The following is a 22,643-nucleotide window of genomic DNA, read 5'->3' on the forward strand; positions in this document are numbered from 1 at the left end:
GAATCTCAAAGACCATTAGCTGTACATTTGCTGAACATCAGAAGCCTGGGAAATAATGTCACAAGCTTATTTTGAATAAAACTTTCAATGCATTTCCTCCTGTCAATACTGAAATGGTTTTTAAAATCACATAAAGTTAAAAAAAGGCCTAATCCTTTCACTTTTTGTATGCTGGTCAGCATTACTGGCTTTAGAAAACCTTGCTAAAGTTACTGGAGTCATACAACTATTAAGGCACCTGTGGGTTCAAGATGGAGACAGAGGCATATAATAAATGATGAAAAGTAGACTTAGCAGTTTTTCTTCAATGGGATGTAATTATGTTTATCTGTTTCTTAAGAACCCTGTAACTCTCCCCAGCTCTACATACTCTCTCTGTCTCAAGGGTTAATGTTTCCTAGGACTGAATTCTGACAGTTTGAATTAATTAATAAATTAACCCTCCAGACACCTGTCTACTTGTTTCCTAAATTGCATTTTTCACTTTAGACTACTTTGAAAATAGCCTGTTTTGTTCAAAACCCCCAAAACCTCAGGACCCCAGTGCAATCCCTGCACTCTCCCCCCCTGCTCAGGGTCCTCCTGGGGCTGGAGGTCCCATCTGTGTAGCTTTGCTGAGGTGGATGGAGGAAATGGGACAGAAGGGGACTCACCGCCAGTGCCACATGTGTGGGAGCACTGAGACCAGGCTGACCACGCTGAGAGCTGGCAGTCCACTGTGCACCCCACCATGCACCGACTGCTCGTCTGCACCGGCTTCTCCAGGCGAAGCTGTGAGATGACAAGGAAATACAAGTGTCAGCCCCACCGGGTTCCCCAGCCACCTCCTGCCACAGCTGGGCAGCAAGTCAAGACAACGAAAATTGGCAGCAACCCTGGTGGGACACCAGAGAGTTTACAGGGTGCTTTCCCAGGGGTGCAGTCAGTGAAAGCAGTTTCAGTGTTGAAGCATTTCACATCTAAGAGTTTCTCAGTGTTTGCGTCTTACACTGAAAGGACAATCCCAAACTTCTAGTAGAGCACAATCTCCCTGGCCACCAGCTTTGTCAGAGCCACTGGGATGGTCAGGATTGGTAGCCATGCCTCATGCATTTCAGTCAAAGAGTGATACCACCCACTAACACGCCAGGGATGCTCTTGTTACCCAAAGCACCCAACTGCTGTGCTCCCATCACTAAACTCAACTTCTCCACTGTTCATAGAAGATGTCTTGGCATGGGTCAGAAGGCACCAGCTTTCTGGAAACAAAATGAACCTCTGGGTGTTTCCGTGCCCCATGCACATGTGTGGCAGAGCTGCGTCTCACCCGCTGGCAGAGCTGTGTGCTGACAGTGGCCCCATCGCTGCGCTGACAGCTCAGGAGGCGGCGCCGCTCTCCATGCCCGCAGGTGGCATTGGCATCCAGCTGGCACCCGCTCCAGCCTGTGGACACAGAGCAAAGGGTGCAGTGCTGCAGGTCATGGCTGTCCCATTTGACATCTTTTTACTCAACATGTGGGCTACGTTTGCTGAGAGCAGTGCTTCCCCACATCAGGGCATGCCAAACCAAAGAACAACCCACACAAAAGAAAGCTGCTCTCAAAAACTGAGCAAGTCTCTGAGGTGAAGCCACTCGTTTTGCACTCAGATATCCCCTTAATGAAACCAGTACATCAGAGTGCACAGAAAACTGCTAAACACTGCTAAAGTGAATCAGTTCAATCCAGTTGGTGCATTTACAAGTCTGAAGTAAAATTTCACTTTGATAAAGTAGCTGGGAAAGTTTCTGCAGGATAACTGGTTTAACCTATTCCTTGTCTCAAGGCAAAACTTCCATTATTTAAAACTAAGCTCTAACACTCGTGAAATAAAACCGGTATTTCTAGTGGAAGAAAATTTATATCTTATTACTTGTCTGAAATTATGATAGTCAGAATACAACTAAACTGAAATAAGCCTCAAAACACCACTTAAAATAAACAAAAAACATGACACAAACAACTAAAATTTCCATACACCACCAATAAACAGGAAGCATGAGAAGAAAACCTATTACTTTATGTCTTCCACCTCTGATCAACATGAACACATAAATGTTCTGCATTTCTGAAATGTGACAATAAAAAAGGCATCGACCTGCTGCCTGTGTGTTTCTGGGCCTTTTATTTCAAACAGGCTGAGTTTATATTCAGGTATTTTAACCTGCTTTGTTGTCCCTTCCCACAGCCCCCAAGCTCCTCTTAGATCTCTCCTCTCTCTGCCCTTCTCATTTATCCGAGCTGGTCAAAACAAAAGTTTTTCCCTATTTTGGCTACTCTGTTTGCAACATATCTAACTGCTTCTAAGGTCCTAAATAATGCATTTTGCTCTGAATATCCTACACCTGCCCATATAACCCATACTGTCTTCAAACCAGACTTGTTTGACTTCAGACTCAAATGATAACCTTTTAACTGGAATTTTGTAATACTGTTGATAACCCACCAAAAAGAAGAAATTCCATTTAACCTGTTTTATTTCCAGTGTACCTGCAATGACAATTTAAATACAAAAAATATGCACTGTCTGCTAACCTGTACAAACCTAGGCATGCGATTAACTTTACTGAAAACAGTGATGTCTACATGTAGCTCTTTAATGTGAAGGCTTTAACCAACATCACAAGCAAACATAACTAAAAACACACCTGAAGAAAGCCTTTGAGGAGGTGAATCTTTTATGGAAAGATATTTGGAAAAGCAGAACATCAATTTAATATGCATCGCTATTGGTGTGAATTCCCACTAAGAATATACTGGAAAGTATCTTCCTACCTGTTAGATTGTATTGATACTGGAAGCAATTTTGGTTAAGAATACATGGCTTCATTTGTGAATCTTCAGGGCAGGGCTTTGTATTGACAGAAGACCTTAGCACTTGTCTAGTTCGGATTTGCATAATATTCGGATCACACACCTATATACAAAAGTGACAGTACAAGAAACCCTATTAAATCATACAGGCACTGACCACCTGGGGTTGTTACACGCATATTCATGGCCATATCAAGGTACAATATAATCACACTTTCATTCTAAAGATACTTAAAGGCACATGAAGGAAATGTGGTTCAAAGGCAAAAATCCAATATTATAAAAAGTCATATTTTTTTTCACCCTGATTTCCTATTTTAGGCACTCTTATACTATTTCTATACTTTCTTAAAAGGATTCATAGGGACAATAGGCTAAAGACTGTGCCATTTTGCTGTGCTCTACTTTCTATCTCTTTCCAAGGCATTAGGGTTAGGCAAATTGCGTAATACTGAATAATGGGACAGGATTTCTGATACAATTAATACATTTTTAAGTAATAACCGATGTTACAGCAAAGCTTTCATTTCCAGGAAGGACATTTGTAATTGCCTATCATTTATAACGCTGACAAGAAGACAGGGTGACTTTTCAAAGTATGCGACACAAATACCGATGCCCAACTGCCCAGGATTTGCTTGTTCACATTTTCATGTGAACATCATAGAATCATAAGAATACTGGGTTGGAAGGGACACCAAGGACCATCTGGTCCAACCTTTCTTGGCAAAAGCACATTCTAGACTAGCTGTCACGGCACCCTGTCCAGCTGAATCTTAAAAGTGTCCAACACTGGGGAATGCACCAGTTTCCTGGGGAAGATTAGTCCAATGGCTGATTGTTCTCATTGTGAGAAAGTTTCTTTTGTGTCCACTGGGAATCTCCTGAGAGTAACGTGTGCCCATTACCCCTTTTCTTTTCAATGTGACTCCATCTTTGTAGCCACCCTTTAAACACCGGAACATGGTGATAAGGTCTCCCCTGTGCCTTGTTTTCTCTGGGCTGAAAAAAACTCGGCTCCCTCAGCCTTTCCTCACATGGCAGGATTCATCTTTGATCATCTTTGTAGCCCTTCTCTGAACCCTCTCCAGCCTGCCCACATCATTTTTTTTTATAGGGGGGACCAAAGCTGAACACAGGATTCCAGGTGTGGCTTGACTAGTGTTGAGTACAGTGGGATAATGACATCCTTATCTCTGCTTGTTGATGTTGGCCTTCTTGGCTGCAGCTGTACACTGTTCACTCCTATTGAGCTTCTTGTCCACTTGGACCCCCAGGTCCCTTTCCACAGAGCTCTTCCCCAGCCAAGTAGATCCCAGCCTGTGTTGCACTCTTTGATAGTGCTTACCCAGGTGCAAGACCTTACACTTGTCCTCACTGAACTTCATAAGGTTCTTTTTAGCCAGCTCCTCAAGTCTAATACAAACCAGCTGAGACAGGTTTTCATTTGTGTTTGTACATCACAGGAATGAACATTGTTTTAGCAGCCTTCCATTCTTACTCTGTTAGCATTGTGGCATTGGGCTGTTTTGCTTTCCATTTCACTGCAGACTTGAGAATAGTGACCAAATACTTTCAGTATTCTAAGAAACATTCCCTTTATGGTAGAAGGAAGCATCTGTTCACACCTACAAATCTCCTCCTGCAGCCTTCTGGTTAACACACCTCTGCAGCACGAGAGCTGTTCTCTTTGGATGACATACAAAGGTGTCACCTGACTCTGTTTACATGTTTCTTAGTTATTTCCCTTGGTGTACTTAATCTGGGGCTACAGCATAAGCACTGGCTGGGCCCTGAGGAACATGGTTCCACAGCTGGTGCCCCAACCCTGGCTGTCGCATCCATGTCTCAGGCCAAAGGGAAGTACTTCAGGAGGAAGGAGTCATAGCACCAATGATTAAATGCCTGTGACACAGGGTAAGGCTGAGGTGAAAAACACTGAGGACTGCTATTTTGTCTCATCTAACAAAATTATTGTCTCATTTAACAAAATCACAAAAACATCAAAATAAGCTTATTCTGAAGCCAGGGCGATTACGTGAATATGCAATAGCCATTTTGACTGCAAGGCTGGGACAGAAAAGCAGCCCCAAGTGCAGGGGAGCTGACCTGCTGAAACATTCCCCTGCAATCCAGTACAGGGGGAATGAATCTGTGGTAGTGGGCACAGCTAACTTAATGGAAATAAATCCCTATTGAAGGTATTCACAGCCATTTACTGGAGAAGAGAACCTATTTCATTCCTAATGGTCTCTCATTAGGACTAAAGACCACTCAGGAGCAGAAAATAAACCAAAAAAATCCTCAATGCGTTTTCATAAATGCTTGGGAATTTAAAACATGATTTTTCTACTAGAGTGGTTTAATTACAAAAAATAACTAACATTTCAAAACCACAGGCGGCTTATCATACAACTGACTGCTAACACTGAACCCTACATGGATAAAGCATGGATAATTCCTGTATTGTGAATATTAAAGAGAAATGCAATGGCATTGCAGCATAAATCTGCATCTCGGACTGCTGAAAATTGGATTAGTTGCACAGATGATAGCATAACTAAACAGAATGAATATCAGGAAAAACAGGAAAAAATTCTGGTCTGGTTTTAAAAATGTATGTTCAGGGACAATATTCCTTATGTTTACACAGTGTGAAGGGAATTCTATTATGTCCTTATTGCTGACACAGACCTTGTCATATAATTTTAAATGTTAATCTTATTTGAATATCCTCAGTCATCTAAAATAACCAATTGTTCTTAATTATCTGAAAATTAAATTTATGCTAAGTGTTTACCAATAGTTTACTGCCTTTTCCACAACTAGTCTGATTGCCCGTCCTCATAACAGTAATAACTTAAATGATTTGCCAATAAAACGAAACAAATAAAAAAATCAAAGAAGGTATCTCAGTAGCTACTCCTAATTAATGTTTCTCTGCATTATGTCACCAAAGGGTAAAAAAAACCAATAAATGCTGTGGCAGAAGCTGAGTCTGTGCCATCTCAGAAATACCTGCTTTTGCTCCCTTCAAAATATGAACCTGTAGGGAGAAAATACATCTCATTTGTAGATAAGTAACTTCTTTAAATAAAATGGCATGCACCCATCTAGCATGCATCCCGCTGGGCTTGATTACAGGGCATTGATGCAGCTCAGTGCTGCACATGCTGTCATACAGCCCCTCCGAAAATTTCCTGGCGATCAGGACCATTTTCCCACTCAGTTGTCCTCCTGGTGGGTAGCAGACCAATCTAACAGGTAAAAAGCTATCTGGTGTTTGCCAGGATCTAAATAAGCGACTGGTTTACTGCAGCTCTGAAGCTACTGTTCCCACTGTACTGATGAGCCATGTTGTTCAGAAGCCAGAGCTGATGTGATAAGCTCCCCACTTTTACTAGTTCTGAATAATAAAGAATCTCTGTAGAAAAAATATGTTCATTTAATCAAGCTGAGTACATGGGAAACATGCAAAAATTCAAAGCCGGCAAACCGTAACTAATATCCTGTAATATTATTTGTTGAATTTCTCTTTACGTCAATTGAGAAGTCAATTTAGTTTTATAATTGATTTTCTGGCCTTACTCTTTCAAGTTAACTATGTAAAAAACTTGAGCCAAATACATATGGAACTGAATAAGCAGTAGGAGGGAATGACTTGCAAAGAAAAAGATGAAAGTTGGGATTTTCAAAGGAGCAAGAGGGAGAGGAGCATCCAGTTACCCTGGAAACCCATGGGATTGGGTGCACAACTTTTGCAGGACCTCTCCAAAATTCCAGGCTGGAAAAAATAAATACTTATGACATGGCAAAGGTTGAGGAATGGCTTGGCAGATTCAAAGTCATTCAGGGATGTGAATGGTGACAGTTAAAGAGGAGGGATTGTTTCCAGTGGGGAGTTGCTGAGGGTATTAACAAGCAGTAACAAACAGATGTGTGCAAGCTGCACAGTAAAAGGAAGGTATTATGTCACTATTATCACCTCTGCTATCACTACCAATGGTATGCATCTAGTCCTGAATTTGTGTCTTAAAAAATACCAAGCGAAAAAACAGTCACCATCAATGGCAAATTACATTTTTAGGAGGTAGGACAGACACAGCAGTCAGTAATACTATAGCAAAGGCATCGAAAGAAACAAATATTTGTGTAATTAAAGTAAGAAATCATCTCAGCATTAATTAAGATTTGGGCAAGATTATGGAAGGGGTTGTTTCTGAGTATTCTCACATAAGAAAAAAATGACAAAACCAATTGACTGTTCAAATACTCTTCCCTACGAAACAGTGATGGTGCTGTTCATGGATCAAGACTGGGTATGCTCTACCCCATTAGGAATCCCAATTTCTTATCAGAAGCATATATGAATCTACAATTTTGGGGGTTTAAAATAAATAAAACCCACTGTGATTCCGCAACCCGCTACTGAGTATATTCATTTACAACTCCTCTCTTCCCACTGAGTGGATGCTATACTTTCAAAGACACTGTTTTACTTCCCACTGTTCTATTAATAACTACTACTTTCAGTGATCAGATTAAGCTTTTTTTTTCTATTATTTTTACATTAATTCAGCCATTACCTCCTGTAAAGTAATCATAACTGGTTTGTGCTCAGCATTATCCAACACTTCTACAGTGGAAGAACAAGGAAAGCTGAAAATGGACAGCCAACAACACTGTTAAGACAGTACATACAACAGAAGTGTTCAGTAGTGGGAGTTTGACTTTGACTTGGATTTCTGAGATCATCTCTTTATGGTCATGCTACTTATTTTTATGCCTGTGGTTATAAATCCCACAAACAGTCTCTATAGTTGGGGAATTTGGTATGTACCAATGGGGTAGAATTGGGCATAACAGCAGATCTCCTAACAGCAAATCTTCAAGGTGATAGATTGCAACAACTTATTAGAGCGGATTTAGGCAGCGTCAAAATCAGGTGATGGTTAAACTGAGGGCAATGCAGAATCGCTTGCAGATGCTGAAGCTCTCCACATGCACAGAGCTTGCGGATACGTGCCAGGGCCCAGATCAAGCAACTCTTACACAGACTTCATGTAGAAGAAAGATAAAAAGAAGATGGGGTGAAATTCAGCCTCTCACTTAGGTCTTGGCTCTAGGCACATCTCCAGTAAACTTCAATAGCATCAACTCTGTTAGCACCTCCACTTGATTTTTCCAGAGGCTCTGCTCTGCCAGACAGCCGGGGCTACCAGGAAGGAAAAGTAATTCTTATTGCAGCCTGAGGACCATCAGAGCAAGTGGAAAACCATTGTCCAACTTCTGCCCCTATTCTGAACAAACGAAACCCACTTCTGACACCACCCAGACTAGAAATAGATTATAAAGATTTAAGGATCAAAGAAGGATGATGAATATAGGTGCTGATTGGCCATAAACAGATGAAAAAAGTCCTAAGACACTGAGGTGTCTGTGATGCATAGAGGTAGAAGGTGAGAGGCTTGGAGAACTCTATATACCTTCAAGGTTATGTGCTAACTCAGTGTAGCAGTTAAGTTTTACAGACTATGCGGTTTGTTGGATTTAGTCCAGGTTCCTTCTTGATGAGTGTAAGCAATAGGGGGTGTAATTCAGGCATATGATTCCTTTGGAATGGGTGATAGGAATGGAATTAATTTCTGGATGGAAATAATGATGGGGACCTAACTCAGGTCATACATTAATAACCTACAGAGTAGGATGTCATATACAGACACAGAAAGTTTGTTTAGGTGTATAATTATACTGCCCCAGCCTACTTTATTGTATTAAATCTCATCATTTACTTTATCCTTTTCCATGAAGTGTGAAAAAGTTGAGCTAGAGCCAGGGATCTATAGGCCAGGTTATATAAACCACTACAGAAACAAAATATTCTGAAGCAATGGGAGGCACATAAAATTTTAAGTTAGAAACGATTCAGAGCTTTTCCCAAAGGACCATTCAGAAATTGTAAAAGCCTTCATCTTGATTCTATGAAGGAATTCTTGGCAGTATTATGTACTGCATTTTTTAATACTTCTTTTAGCCAATCACAGTTCTCCACCATGACCACTTGACACTAGTTTAAGCTAATGTAAAAAGTGAGGGACACAAACATGCACAAAGGATGTACCCAGCCTTTGCTCTAGCCAGTAAGAGAACAGACAAAGCACAGAAAGTTTGTTCTGGAAGACAAGAATAATATCTAAAAAAACCTGAAAATTTATGAATGCCAAGGTCCAGGGTAAAAGCTGTTAACATATCACACATTAATTTACATTATTAGACTCTCCTTGTGGTGGATTTTAAAAGCTGTCCATTGATCCAGGCTTTCACATGCATCAAAATTGTACAACACAAGCGTTGTAACCCATTAGAGAGCCCTTTAAGCTGTTTAATTTATCAGATTGTATAATGCATAGTGCACTATAAATAGCTGGCCACATTATATTTAACTGGCTATTCATAAGGAAACATACAACCTCAAACTCAGGTAAATGGATTGGCAGCAACAGGATTTGACTATTTTTAACAATGCAATGAACCATTATATTGTTCATGTGGATGTTTTGTAACAATTTAACAAGTCATTTACAATAACATGAGCAGTCTTTTGAAATGAAAATGCATTTGCATAAATTTTTCTTTTTGAGATGCATCTAGGTTCTAAAACCTTATCTGCCTCAAAAAATAATGATTACTTTTTAAAAAAATGATTGAGATGAATAAAAATAAAAAATAAATCTAAAAATACAGCAGTTACCAACTTCTTGATAAAGCTATTAAAAAAAACCAAGCTACAGCTATGCATAAGGAACAGTGTATGTTCTTACAGAAAGCCTCAGACTAGCATAATTCTCATGCTTGACCTGAATAAATTATCTTTTGGACTAGAAACACAACTCTGTGCAAGCTTCATTCTCCAATCCAGTCTCCATACTGCAAGTTCTCTGCCAAACCTACCTATAAAGGTACCAGTTGGGATGAAGACTTGGGCAACACACACAGTAAGCCCCAGCTCTGCAGGAGTCCACAATTTCTCTTCCAGTTGGCATTTCCAAGCTAATGACTCCAACTTCTATTTATGATGAAAGTAACTACACAACCTGGGGTCGGCTGTAGTGCCTGGTGCCACTTTTAATGCAATCAGTTGCTGCAGTACTACACTCCCCCCCACAGATTCAAGAGAATAATAATTCAATTGTCTCAAGTCCTGAGCATTGTACATCGCTACTGATCCATGAGGAAAATGCTCGCTGAAAGAGAGACAGCTGTTCTCACTCACTACACATGTAACCTCCTATAATTAACTAATTTCAGACCTCTTGGAATTAGCTGCTAGAAATGCCAACAGCTGAGGCAAACAAGGAGGCCACTCTGATAGGCCACAGGGGCTGTGACAGCTATCCACACAACAAAGAGCTAATAAAACAAATTTGAGGTAATTATTTCAGAGACTTGTAGCACAACTCACATATTAACTCCTTCTAAGAATGCTTTGATGAATTCAATTGAAGTCAATTAATTACATTTCCAAGTCAGATGAATACAAAGTTGAGGCACCACAGGAAGTACATGTTATTCGATCACTGAATATGTAATAGACTTGATAGGATTTCAGTTTCCAGATTGTTTAGCTGGGTCTTTAGGCAATCAAGTGATGATGTCTGACTGAATATGATATTGTAGCTGGAATGAATATGAAATCTCTGAAGCAAAATGCAAGTCAATCCAATTTGCTCATCATTTTTTTTTCTAACTAGCAAGATTCAAACTGTTATTTTAAATGGCTTTAAACCCCTGATATTTAAGTTATATGGATGTTACTTATTGTCAAAGAAGAAAACTTTATGAGCCAAAAACCAGCCTTCAATCAGAAGGAAAATTATTTTGAATTTACTTCTCACAATAGAGAATGTGAGAATAACAGGGATGCTTTAAATAAGTAATTATGAGTTTCTTGAATTCAGTAATGAGACAAAATCTCAAAAGTAACCTCGTGGTATTACGGTTCAGACAACTGCATTTCTGGGTCACAGCAAAGTGCCATTAGAGGAAATATTAAAATTTAGCTTTGTATAGCAGTATTAAATGGCAATATAATCAAGATGCAAAAACTGCCATTCACTTGGAAAATACACATTAAAGAATTGTGGGACCATGTGAAATTACAAAAGACCACCCTAGAAATACAAATATTTAAAAGCAAAAGGGAAATGCAGCCACAAATGGAAGAACAAATACAATGCTTTAGCAGAAAGAAGTATTGAAGGAAAATACTCCCCATTGACAAAGCAGTCCCCACCTTTATGACCCATTGATTTAAATAAGATTCAAGAGCATTTACTGTGCTGAAAGTAGAAAATACACATGGGTAGAGTATTGCTACAAGATAAAACCAAGTAATAATCTAGAAAGCATCCAGAGTACAATAACATATTGACAAAAGGTACACTAGATAATCTAAAAGCCCTTTTTATATTCAGCTGATAAGAGTTAGTTATTCTGCTATCAGGATGAATTTATTATCAACACCATAAAATATGAGCAGAACATCAAAGCAACTGGAAAAGAACTCTAAAAAATCACTTTTTTACTTTTCAAAAGAACTGACCAAAATCTCTGGTAAATATCTCAAAGAGCTACTTGGGCAAAGATGAGGCTGAAATTGTGATTGCTCATCTTAAAAACCAGCATGTGCCAAATTTCATAAATCCACTTTATCTCCAGGAAGCCAAACATGACCAAAGATAAAGGAAGGTTTCCTGGAATGCTCTTTGGCAGCTGCCTCACAAGAGTGCTATGACTATAGGAATGCCAACTATTTTGGTATGAAATGTAAACCTGCTTGAAGAAGGGCAGCCTGAATATAGTGGTTTTCCAGTCCAATATGATGTGATTCTTTTTCGTATTACTTGGGGAAGAGAAAGGAGACATATTTAGAAAATGGATTTTTGGTGAATATTCATCCTCAAAAGACAGGCCTTTACTTCCAGCTTGGCATGAGTCAGACACCATGCATGAGTATACCAACTATAGAGCAAAATTCCCTCTAACACAATTAAAAAAGCAGCCCAAATGAGCAGGAGGTTCTATGCACACAAACTTACTGATGTGCTTTGGGGCACTGTGGGAAGCCATTCGACACAAGGCTGGAGGCACAGCAGATCTGGCCAAAAGATTTCACATGAGATTCAGCTTCAGATGCAGACTCCTATATTTGGGTGTCTATATGTAGGGTCTCTGTGCAAGGTCCAGACACAAGCTCTCACTCACAACCAGTGGAGCTATTCAACTGACCACACGTAGCTCTTATAACAAAAGCAGGATCCTCTGCAAGCTCCATTGCCTTTGTAACTCCACTGACCATGTCCACCAGCTCGTGGTCATCCTCAGTGATCACCTTTCCTAGAGCAACTCGAGAGATGAAGGGTTGAATTAATTATCCTGGTGCTGGTGATGCCTCACTCCTGGCCACCACTTTTCCTTTGATCCCTGCCCCATTAGACAAGTATCCCTACACATACTGAAGATACACCACTGTCTGTCATAGTACAGCCATTCTGCACTTAGAGCAAGCCCAGCGGTTGCTGTGGAGATGCTAAGCATGTGCAGCCTGAGAGGGACTGTGCTGTGTGGTCCTCTCAAAACCAAACACAAATGGCCAAAGTAGCTATAAAAGGGAGACAGCACTGCTGTAAATTCATCAAAAGAGGGTTTTATCTGTCCATAAAACTTCAAGCTGTTTATTGCCTCATATCTGGACAGAACTATTTAAACACATGCTCCATCAGCACGCGGTCATCTCAGTTTCACAACAAAGCATTGCAGAACAGCTTGTGAAAGCATATTGTTCAGTTAATTGGATTGGCATACAGATGCCCTCGCATTTATGAATTAACATCAACTATGGCAAAGGAACATACAAGGAGACACAGGGACTGTGGCACTCAGCCTGCGACTGCCAAGAGCTATGCTGCCTGATGGAGTGCAGCCCACAAGTTCTGGGCACCCCTTTCCTGCTTCACCATTACCAAAAAGGAGCATTCATGTAAAAACTCAGGGTGTCTCCCTATAAGGACACTCGGGTACTTAAAGCTTCAAGCTGTCCTTCATAACCAAGTGACTGCCACCAAGGCACCTGAAAATACCCAGTGGCCTGAGGATCTCTGCATCTGTTTACTGCATGCTGAAAGGAAGAAAATCTATCTGTGAAAAGTCCATGGCAAAGAAACAGCCCAACAACAGTGGGACATTGAAAGGTATCCAAGCACCTGTATTGGTGCAAGACTACTATACTTCATCAAAGCTATGCTGCTCAGGAGGAGGTGAATGCAGGAAATGAAACACAAGGTTTTATTTGACATGTTCTTACTCAAAATGTTGATACGCTACACAAAATATTATGGAAGGAAATTACCTGTGTCAGCAGTAGTATAAATACCTGTCCAGTAATAACTCAGACTTTTGATAACGACTGAGTTAACACAGGGGCAATGAATATATGTTTGTCACTTAAATACATCAAGCAAGTCTGTTAAAAAAACCCTGACATTAAACCTGACACCTATTTTAACACTGAGAAAGAGAGAAACAATCAGTTTGAGATTACATGCTTTGAGGCCAGAGAGTTTTCACAAGACAGAATTTGCAGTTTCTTTCTATCTCATACACTTCGGAAAACACTGAGCACTTGGCAGTGGCTTGAATCTCTGCATAATTCACAAAGTTTCAAGTGTTTTGTGACATGACAAATTATTCAGGCATCTTGCTGCCATGCCTTTCTGTTGCTGTTGCCTCAGATGTTCCCTCAAGGTTCTGAGGAGGAATAGACACTGGACAGAAATAGCATCTGCTGGGAAGGGAGAGCTGTCTTTCCCGCAGGCCAAAGACTTTTCCAGAGTGCCACCACCACACTTTACCAGCAGGTTGTTATGGCAGTCATGCATTACTCACAGACATCTCCCTGTAAATATGTCCCCTGTAATATATCTTCCCTGTAAATATTTACTAACACAGCTCTTACTGGAGCAAGAATACTGGTCCCTTCCACCGCTCTTCTTGTGTGGGTCCTCTCCCACAGACCAAGTACAAAGATGTGTTGAATCAACTGGCACAGTAATAGCTATGTGTTTTACTACCTAACTTTCTATAGCTCAATCTCTGTAGAAGTATCTCCAGATTCTACCTTGCTAAATAATTTACTTTTTCAGAAAATAACTATATTCTGAAGTGGCTGATGGACAGCGAAGACCGACGCATGAGAATTGCCACAGACACACAAGCAAGAGAGCCTACCTGTGGGCACTTGCTCCACTGTCCCCAGTCAGACACTACACACTCACTGGGACAGTACAAACTACACTTCTGCATCACGTCTGGGATTTCAGCCTGATTACACAGTGCACTGGGCACAGTCTCCCCTCTGTGGTCCTCAGCAATACTCACACACCTACACAGAAAACATTTTCATTAGAGGATCATCACTGTACCACAGAAGTAATGGATATAAACAAATCCTCTTCAGCCCATGTAGGACACCATATGTAACACAGTAGCTATATGCAGTAAGGCTGGTCAAAAAGTAGAGTTCATCACGTTAATACAAATCAAAACCAGCTACACACACAACATGCTTCTGTTACTCACAAATTTCAATAACAACTACTTTAAAGAAACATTTCAGACTGCATACAGAAGGATTTAAACTTTGAATAGAAGAGAGGTGAGCAAACAGAAAATGACAATCAGCAAGAACATACCTTTGTGCTCCTGAAAGAAACATCTGAACATTTGGAGATAACTCACCATTTCCCCACGCCTGGGGAATGAATATTCACTACTAATGAATGACACTCTGTTGTGTGCAGTGCCATTACTTGGGGAAAACATTAGCAAATTTGAACATGGAGGATTTGCCCCTCAGGGGGCTTTATGTATATATATGGCATTTAGGTTGAAGAATTCTAATTTAAATTTCATGCCTTCTTCCTGAAAGACATCCTGATCGTAACACAAGGCTGCATCTCTGAGATGCTTTTCCTGTAAACCATTACACATAAATGCATGTTTGTTTTCATTTGAAATGCACTGGAGTCAGCAACATACTCACTGTCAGATGGCCAGATATCGCAGCTTTATGCAAGTATGTATCAGCTCTTTTTAATCTGGAGTACCTGTGCTTTTGTCTTCACGCACCTGACTTTTCTTGTTTGCATTCCTTCTCCACAGTGGAGGGAATTTTGTTCACTCTTGATTTTGCACGAAGACCATGGCTCTACTACCCAAGAATACTGATTGCACTCACTGTAGCATGGGACTGCCTCATACACCTGCAAGAAGAAAGAATCAAAACTGTTCATCTGAATTATACAGGTTAGCATCTCTGCAGAAATGTCTCAGCCAAAGCCAGGAAAGAGTATACTGAAAAACATCCTGGCTTACACTCCTGATGCTAATTATGCAATGGATATTGCAATAGCTTTAAGTTCATTTATTCATTATTGACTTGCCACAGGATTTCTAAGTATATAATAAGCAGTAGTATGTAAGCAGCATCTTAGGAAACAGGACAAATAACCGCTGTTTCCTGCAGCCAGAAGAGGAACTAGATTACAATTTCATTTGTTCCAACTGCTCTCGCTATAATCTATCGCACGTTATTCACCAGGACTGTAAGCATTGCATCCTTTTGTGTTTCAGAAGGTACAAACTTAAATCAGCACTCATTTACCTTTGCTTCTGACATATCCTTGTAAGTCATTTATCATAAAAGAATGAAATTTCATGCATCCTATAAATTTCATTTTTATACACAACACCTGTAAATGTTTTTTTCCCTGCAAGTGGGAACGCATCTAATCAACTCTAACACATCTAAGCAAACACGACTGCGTGTTCACCTGAGCTGTGGTGTCTATGTAGAGAGGAAAATACAGCCAAAAGCCTGATAAACTTTTTTTAAAAGGTGCCAGATATCCAGGTTGTTAGAAGCAGCACACTGAGATACAGTACTTTAGCAGGTCTTTAGGATTAAACAAATGAATGCATGAACAGTTCTATTACAATAACAAATAAAAGTTATTTATTTTGAATCCGGTATGCCTGCAGAAGCTGATTTGAAGATACAGTGTTCTTTGTTGCTTTGTATGAAGCACAATGCGCTGCCTTGGAAAAATATAGCACACCTAAAATTTCTCCTTCCACACACCAAAATCTCCTTGGTCTTGCTGCTGTGGAGCCATTCAGTTCTCACCATTAAAATTACTGTAAACCAATAGCTTTCCTCACAGTTACCACCTCTCCTGTCTAGTCCCCCTCCCCCCCCAAAAAAAAATAAATCAGGTTTAATAAATTATAGCTTCATTTTAAAATGACTGTGCATGTTGTGGCCACAACAATAAAGAAACCTTACTTGCAACATTTTGGAGGTGGGCAGATGAGATCAAGGTACTGGTCTGAAAACAAAACTGGTGCCCCATCTGAAAATCACTTTCATACCAAATAAAATGAAGATAACTTGCTAAAGAAAAGTATTCAGGAACATAAAATGCCACAAACTAATTTTAATTGTGGGTCTGCATATACGTTGTGCACAGGTTTAGCAGAGAAGAAAGAGTAGGAGAAACTGAAAAGTGCAAAATACGTGAAGGAGAAAAGAAAGAGGGACCAGAAGTCAGGACTGGTGGAGGTAAGTATGGCATGAACTAGTAAGAGCATCACATTTTATGGAGAGGAAAGGGATGGGATTGAAGGGAGAAAAGGCAGTAGTAAAATTAGTACCATTTTTCCTACTTATTACTAAGCACAAATCCTTTTTCACGGTCTGTGCACAAATAACATTGAGAACGTGCAAAATTTATTGGAACTACTATTTCAGGGATGAAATACACACAGAGATAATGTTTGGTACAACAACCTTCTTGCAGAAGCGAGTGGGGCCACCCTGCAGCATCTGGGGGAGCACCGGAGCTGAGAGACATTTCCAGCTTCTGCTGGACCTGCACAAAGGTCTGTGAAAGATCACAGTGGTCCTCAGTTGCTCGATATGGGCTAATGACTTCTGCATGCTAAGGTGGCAGTATCTGGCCTAACTATAGGTATCTGTGTATTGTACAAAGTGCTAAGTTTCCTAGCCTGAGCAAGGGGCACCACGAGTGTCACTAATTAGCTGTGCAGTCATGCTTATTAACTGATGTACACAAGAGTAAAGAGAGGAAGTACCTGCTGAGCAAGTACTCGGCACCAGCAAGCAGGGAGACTGCCAGTGTGGGGGATGCATCAGGCAGCACATGAGCCCACCCAAACCACTGTCCTGCCCCAGCTATTCTGTCACCTTTGGAGAATTACTGACTCCTGCATTCATTTCCCTGTACATACCAGGGAGAATAAAAATCTCTTTTTAGGCACTGTGAAGCCTTCACGTTCCCCAAAGACAGCCAGGAGATGGATATAGAGACAGGCAGTATTTATTGGTTTCCTGCTCCACGAGGTAGAAGGAAAAACTACACTCTGCCTATGTTGTCTGACAAAACATACTGCTGTCTGCAGGAGACGATTAGTTGAAGAGGGAACTGTGTGCTTGAGGCATGATCAGAGTTTCCCTCATTGCAGAGGGGAGGCAAAACTGGGAGAGAGCGAAGCACTAAACATTGCAAGAGCTGGCTGCAGCAGACAGGAAATCTGCAACCTGCAGAGGAGATATCTCACTGTGCAGTGTTAAGGGAGGTAAAACTTATTTACTAATACACTTATTAAGAGCCAGGTGGGTACTTGTTCCTGCTTTTTAGACTTTTGGAGAGAAAGACAAGGTTGAGAGCGGCTGGGAGGTGATGGTGCATATGCTGCCTGCGCCCCTTTGTAAGTACAGAGGGGTAGCCAGGGCAGGCACAGCACAAACAGTGGCTTTAGGGATTTAAGATCCTTTCCCCTTCTCTAATTAATAACCCTTCCTCAGGGTTAGAGGCTATCACTGTGAATCCCACAGATCAGGATGTGAGCACTGGTAGCCTTTCAGCGCTCACCCCCACTGCCTGCAGCAAGAAGCCTCTGCTCCTCACTCAGATAAGACCAAGATCTTGGAAAATCCCACACTGTTGTCTCAGTGACCTCTCATTGCTCTGTGTTAAAATCCATTAAACCTCAGAACTCTCCAAACCAGCAAACCCTCACTGTGGATAGCAGTACAGGCCTAACACCAGCAATTTACCACAACTGTGTTTTGGAGGTCAAAACCTCCTGTAGCATTTACCTGAGGTGATTGCAGTGTAAGGAAGCCAGCAGGGTTTGGGCAGGGATGGGATGCCACATGAACTAAAATCTATCCAAGGAAACGTGTGGGGACAAAACAGAGATTACATACGCAGTGACACAAATACACGTAATGTGAAGTGATATTTAAAATATGCTCTTTCAAGAGCAGGCAGGATAGCAATAATAAAGCCATTAACAGAGCATTTGTATTCTGCTGTCTAATCATGTCAAGACAGCATGATTACACATGAAGCTACATCAGCTCTCCTTCTCTGTCACATATCCCATTCTGTGCAGGAGCAGGGAAGGCATTCGATACTTGCTGTGTAATCCCTGAAGCACCTCCATACCCAGGCAGTCTGCAGTACTTCCAGTTGGGCCAGGATTCCCAGATTACACTCACCACCAAAAACCTGGAATGTAATTGTAACAAATAACCTGTTTTCCTACATTATTAGGCTGACCACTGAACATTCTGTCCGTGAACCTCTCTCATCTACCCTGCATTGTGGCACTGAGCAATGCCATCTCCAGTAGTACCTCTGGGACACTGGGAAGGTGTAAATAACCACCAAGTGTCATTGGCAGGGACAAATTTCTTCAGAGCAAGTTACAACATGTATCAGTAAACTCTGTTACACTTCTAAATGGGAATCTCAAAGAGATACAAGATTTCCATGAGTGAAACTGTGGGTATGCACTTCAGAAGCTGTGAATTTAATTTGTGACTCTATCTTTGCATTTAAAAACCATGGTGATGGGGCATGTGGTCCTTTTCTCCACAGGACAATGTTTTCCTCCCATTTCTCTCTCCTGGCTTGCCATCATTTGTTTTCTATCACTTCCGAGTCCTCTTTTTTTTTAATTTGAAAAAAAGAAAACAAAACCAAAAACCCAACAGACCTTAAAGCTTTTCATTACTATCTTTTGCTAACAGCTGTGGTACTTAAGGAGGTCAAACAGATGATGTTCTTGACTGTGTTTTCAAAGGATATTGGCTAAGCTTTGCTGTTCTTTGGGCACCACCAACCAAGGGAACCTGGAATCACTTCTCACCTCCTGGGTCCATGGGAGCACTCTGTCCTTACCCTGAACAGAGGCTGGGACAGGATGCGGTGTCCTTACTCCTAACGCAAAACAGAGACCCAAAGTGGCTGAGCCTGGAGGCGGTTGGGATGTGCATCCACGGATCCCTGGGTGTAACAAAGAGTGTATCCAAGCTTCAAATTAGATTTAGTTTCAGTATCCTGGCCCACATCACATTTGCCATCTGCTACCTCTGCTGCAGATATGGAAGTCTCTTGTCCAGCTACACCACTTCTTTTCCCAATCATGAAGACAACAGTTTCTTTGAAAATAATCTGCTTAATGCTCACCCTTCCCCAAGCTTATGCAAACCCACTATGAGGGTGCATTTACAAAAACCTTCAGCCTGAGAAACCCAGTACATATATGAAGCTGCACTACAACAATCCATCTCCTGACGGACAAGAACTAAATGGAATCCACACCACCGGACCATGGGTCCATTACTCCAAACTGCTCAGGGTGGAAAAAGATGCTTGAAGCTGCAGGCACCTGACATGTGCAGAGTTGCAGAGAGCTCAGTGCTAAGGGAACCAGCCTGGCTCCATCCCTCAATGCATTCCCTTTAACCCCTTAGGGAAACAAACACAATCAAAATATTTTTAACATTTTAGGAAATTAACTGCTTTCCTCAATTCTTATTCATATTCACATGCTGTGTTTTGGGCTCAATGAACCAAGGAGTGAAACGATGTCTGATGAAAGCCAACGGGAGTTTTGCTGCTGACTTCCATAGGACCACTGTCTCACTCTTCATAGCCACGACTAACCTGGAATACATTAACATCTGTATCCTAAAATCAAATTGATGGAACCAGTTCTAAATTAAAGAGAAGAATGACAAAACCTATTCTTTAAAAGAAAAACTGCTATAGGCTTGTCCAAATAAAAGAAGCTGGTTTCCATTCATTCCAATGTAAACCCTGAGTCCTTGTGAAAGTATCTTGACGTCAACAGTTACTTCAACAAAATATAAAAACATTAATTTATTTATTTTCCCTTTTAATAGCTGATACTTGCATTTTGATGAAAAGTCCAAATATCCAACCACCACGGAGTTCTGCTGTGATTTATAATGTTCTGTAACTTATTTAAATATTGGTCAGGAATAATACTGACCTTGCAAAGGACATGCAGAAAGAAGTACATTCACTCAACTGATGTGATTCATTAAAAGAAATTCATACCTATACTTCAGGTAGCTTTTCTGATGAGCACCTGCAGAGTAAGCTAGAACAAGGTTCAACATTTCTGAAAATCATAGTGACTTCATATTTCTGTGAACATCAAGATTTATTCTCTCTCAAGGTAAATATTGACTCCGGTTTTCCCTCAGTCAATATTTTAGCTTTCAAGACAGTAAATCTTGGTGTTCACCTCAACTAAAGTCAATATCTGCTTATTACATTAGAACAACCAAACTGATCACTGTAGCGGTTGCCCGAAACCCTGAGGACAACCTCTGTGCTATTCATTTCTAATAAAAATGGTCTGAATTCATTGCTAACATAAGTTCATTTCACATCACAGCCCTTATACCAAGGTTACATTAGACCTAATACATTGAAACAGCCAGAACCAAAGAAACAACCTACTTTTAAACTATGGAGACCACCGTGAATAACACCAAAGCTAGAAAAGATCCCATAGGAAACAGCTGATTTGCTCTGGTTTGCAGACACTTGCTGGCAAGGAAATTCAAGCACAGATATTGAAACCACTGCTATTGAGACTGGCGAGCAATTTCCCCACTTTTAATACTTTCTGCACAACAACTTTGATGTTCCCCGCATATCCAGGCTGTACAAGGAGGCAGCAGTGGGGTGTCACCTCTCCTCCCCTCCAGCTTATGGACACTGCTTTGTGAAATCTGCATCACAGCCAGCACTTCTCTTGCAACCAGCCTGACACAAATGGATCTGGTGCACGGTGGGAAATACAGCTCCAAAGATGCCCATCCATTGCAATTACCTGCAAATTTGACTTCTTTGTTGATTCCATCTAGTTCATCCAAATGTCTATTCTTGGTTGTAAGCTGCCTATACATTAACTGAATCATTTTTATAACGCTCTAAAACTGCCTTTGCAGTTCATATAATCCAGACCAGATAATTTCTTATAATGAGTTTCTTTTATTTAATTCTTTAAAACTGAATTCAACATGGAGTACTGAATTTGTTAATTACTTAAGTGAATGTTTGATTTGGCAGATCTAAGCACACATTTAAAAGCTTTACCGAATTAAGTCTATATCTGAAAGACAAGTACTTGCACATTAACAAACACTACATCACAGAAATGACCTCATTAAAATTTCAACATTAAATAGTTCTCTTTAAAATAAAATTGATTTTATTACATGCTAATTTCTATATTGATCACAATCGCCAGAAATATGCTAACTGCTCACCAGTATTAAAACTGGTTGAGCAATTAATTTTCAAGCAATTTGGATTTTGCAAAGCAGTGGTTTCACTGATGAATATTTGTCTTTCAGTATTTGGATGATGCAAATAGCCACCAAAATTAAATAAATATTGCTCAAGAATGACTTACAACACAAAAGTTTGAATAGATCAGCATGTGGTAAGACTTCTGAAATTACTGGAATTCCTGAATTTTTTATGCCTACAGCAGATACTCACACAAGTAATGGTGAAGTAAATTCAGCACTTTAAGTTTTCATTTACACCCAAATCAAAGGAGTTAGTGTTTTTTTACCTCCTTTGTGGTACGGAAAATCAATTAGAGCTTTGTTAAGGTTATAAAAAACCTTCACTGGTGTTGAACCAAGTCATAGAAAACCCAGACATTCCTAAAACTTTGTAGCTGGCAGAAGGATAAATTTTATTCTAAGTACAAAATATGAATTAAGAGTCAGGACAATGATTACTATAGCACAGACAGAAAGACACGAATTCCCAGTCTCTGCCCTGTGGGTAGTATGGAAGCACCTGCAGAAACAGGCCCTTTACCATTATCCTGAGGAACATGCCATGGTGACAGCTTTCAAAAACACTGCCAAAATATGATTTTCACTGAGTACAAAGGGTAAAAACACTTATAAATCCTCTGAAGTTTCCTCAGCTCTTGACTACGTATTGATAGCCTGACCCTCAAAACTGCTCAACTTTAATCTTAATTTACACATGAGAAAACTAAGGATGAAGAACTGAGACAGCACATTTATTAGAGGCTAGCAAGGGAGCCCTTATTGAGTGGGGGACTGAATCTGGAAATGCCCCGCTTCTTGCACTGACTGGATGACACCTCAGCTTAAAATCAGACACTGAAAAGTTCAGATTAAGACATTTCAGGATGAAGCCATCAGAGAAAGCAGCACTGTAAAACTCTGGCTGTAAATTGAGGGAAAAGGGAAAGAGGAGCTATTAGAAAAGCAGCAGAGTATTCTTGCTATAAAGGTATCTGGATGTTCCACTTTCCCTCACCGTGGCCTTTAGATGCTTTTACTGTATCTACTCTTTT

General features: G+C 40.5%; 1 protein-coding gene across 3 annotated transcripts in view; it reads right to left on the reverse strand.

The window, feature by feature from the left end:
• The window catches only part of THSD7B (thrombospondin type 1 domain containing 7B), a 284,858-nt gene that overhangs the window by 21,824 nt on the left and 240,391 nt on the right, over nucleotides 1–22,643 (reverse strand). For 2 of the 3 annotated variants that reach the window (XM_057401823.1, XM_057401824.1), the window contains 5 exons: nucleotides 15,018–15,151; nucleotides 14,118–14,271; nucleotides 2,793–2,934; nucleotides 1,307–1,422; nucleotides 654–771 (listed from right to left, as the gene is read on the reverse strand). In XM_057401823.1, coding sequence (XP_057257806.1) covers nucleotides 654–771; nucleotides 1,307–1,422; nucleotides 2,793–2,934; nucleotides 14,118–14,271; nucleotides 15,018–15,151 — 664 coding nt within the window. The remainder of the gene's footprint in view (nucleotides 1–653; nucleotides 772–1,306; nucleotides 1,423–2,792; nucleotides 2,935–14,117; nucleotides 14,272–15,017; nucleotides 15,152–22,643) is intronic. The other variant, XM_057401826.1, reaches the window with a different exon arrangement.

This window comes from Pezoporus wallicus, unplaced genomic scaffold (genome assembly GCF_028554395.1).
Source record: "Pezoporus wallicus isolate ANWC-B61680 ecotype Strahan unplaced genomic scaffold, APGP_CSIRO_Pwel_v1 contig_865, whole genome shotgun sequence".
Taxonomy (NCBI): Eukaryota; Metazoa; Chordata; class Aves; order Psittaciformes; family Psittacidae; genus Pezoporus; species Pezoporus wallicus.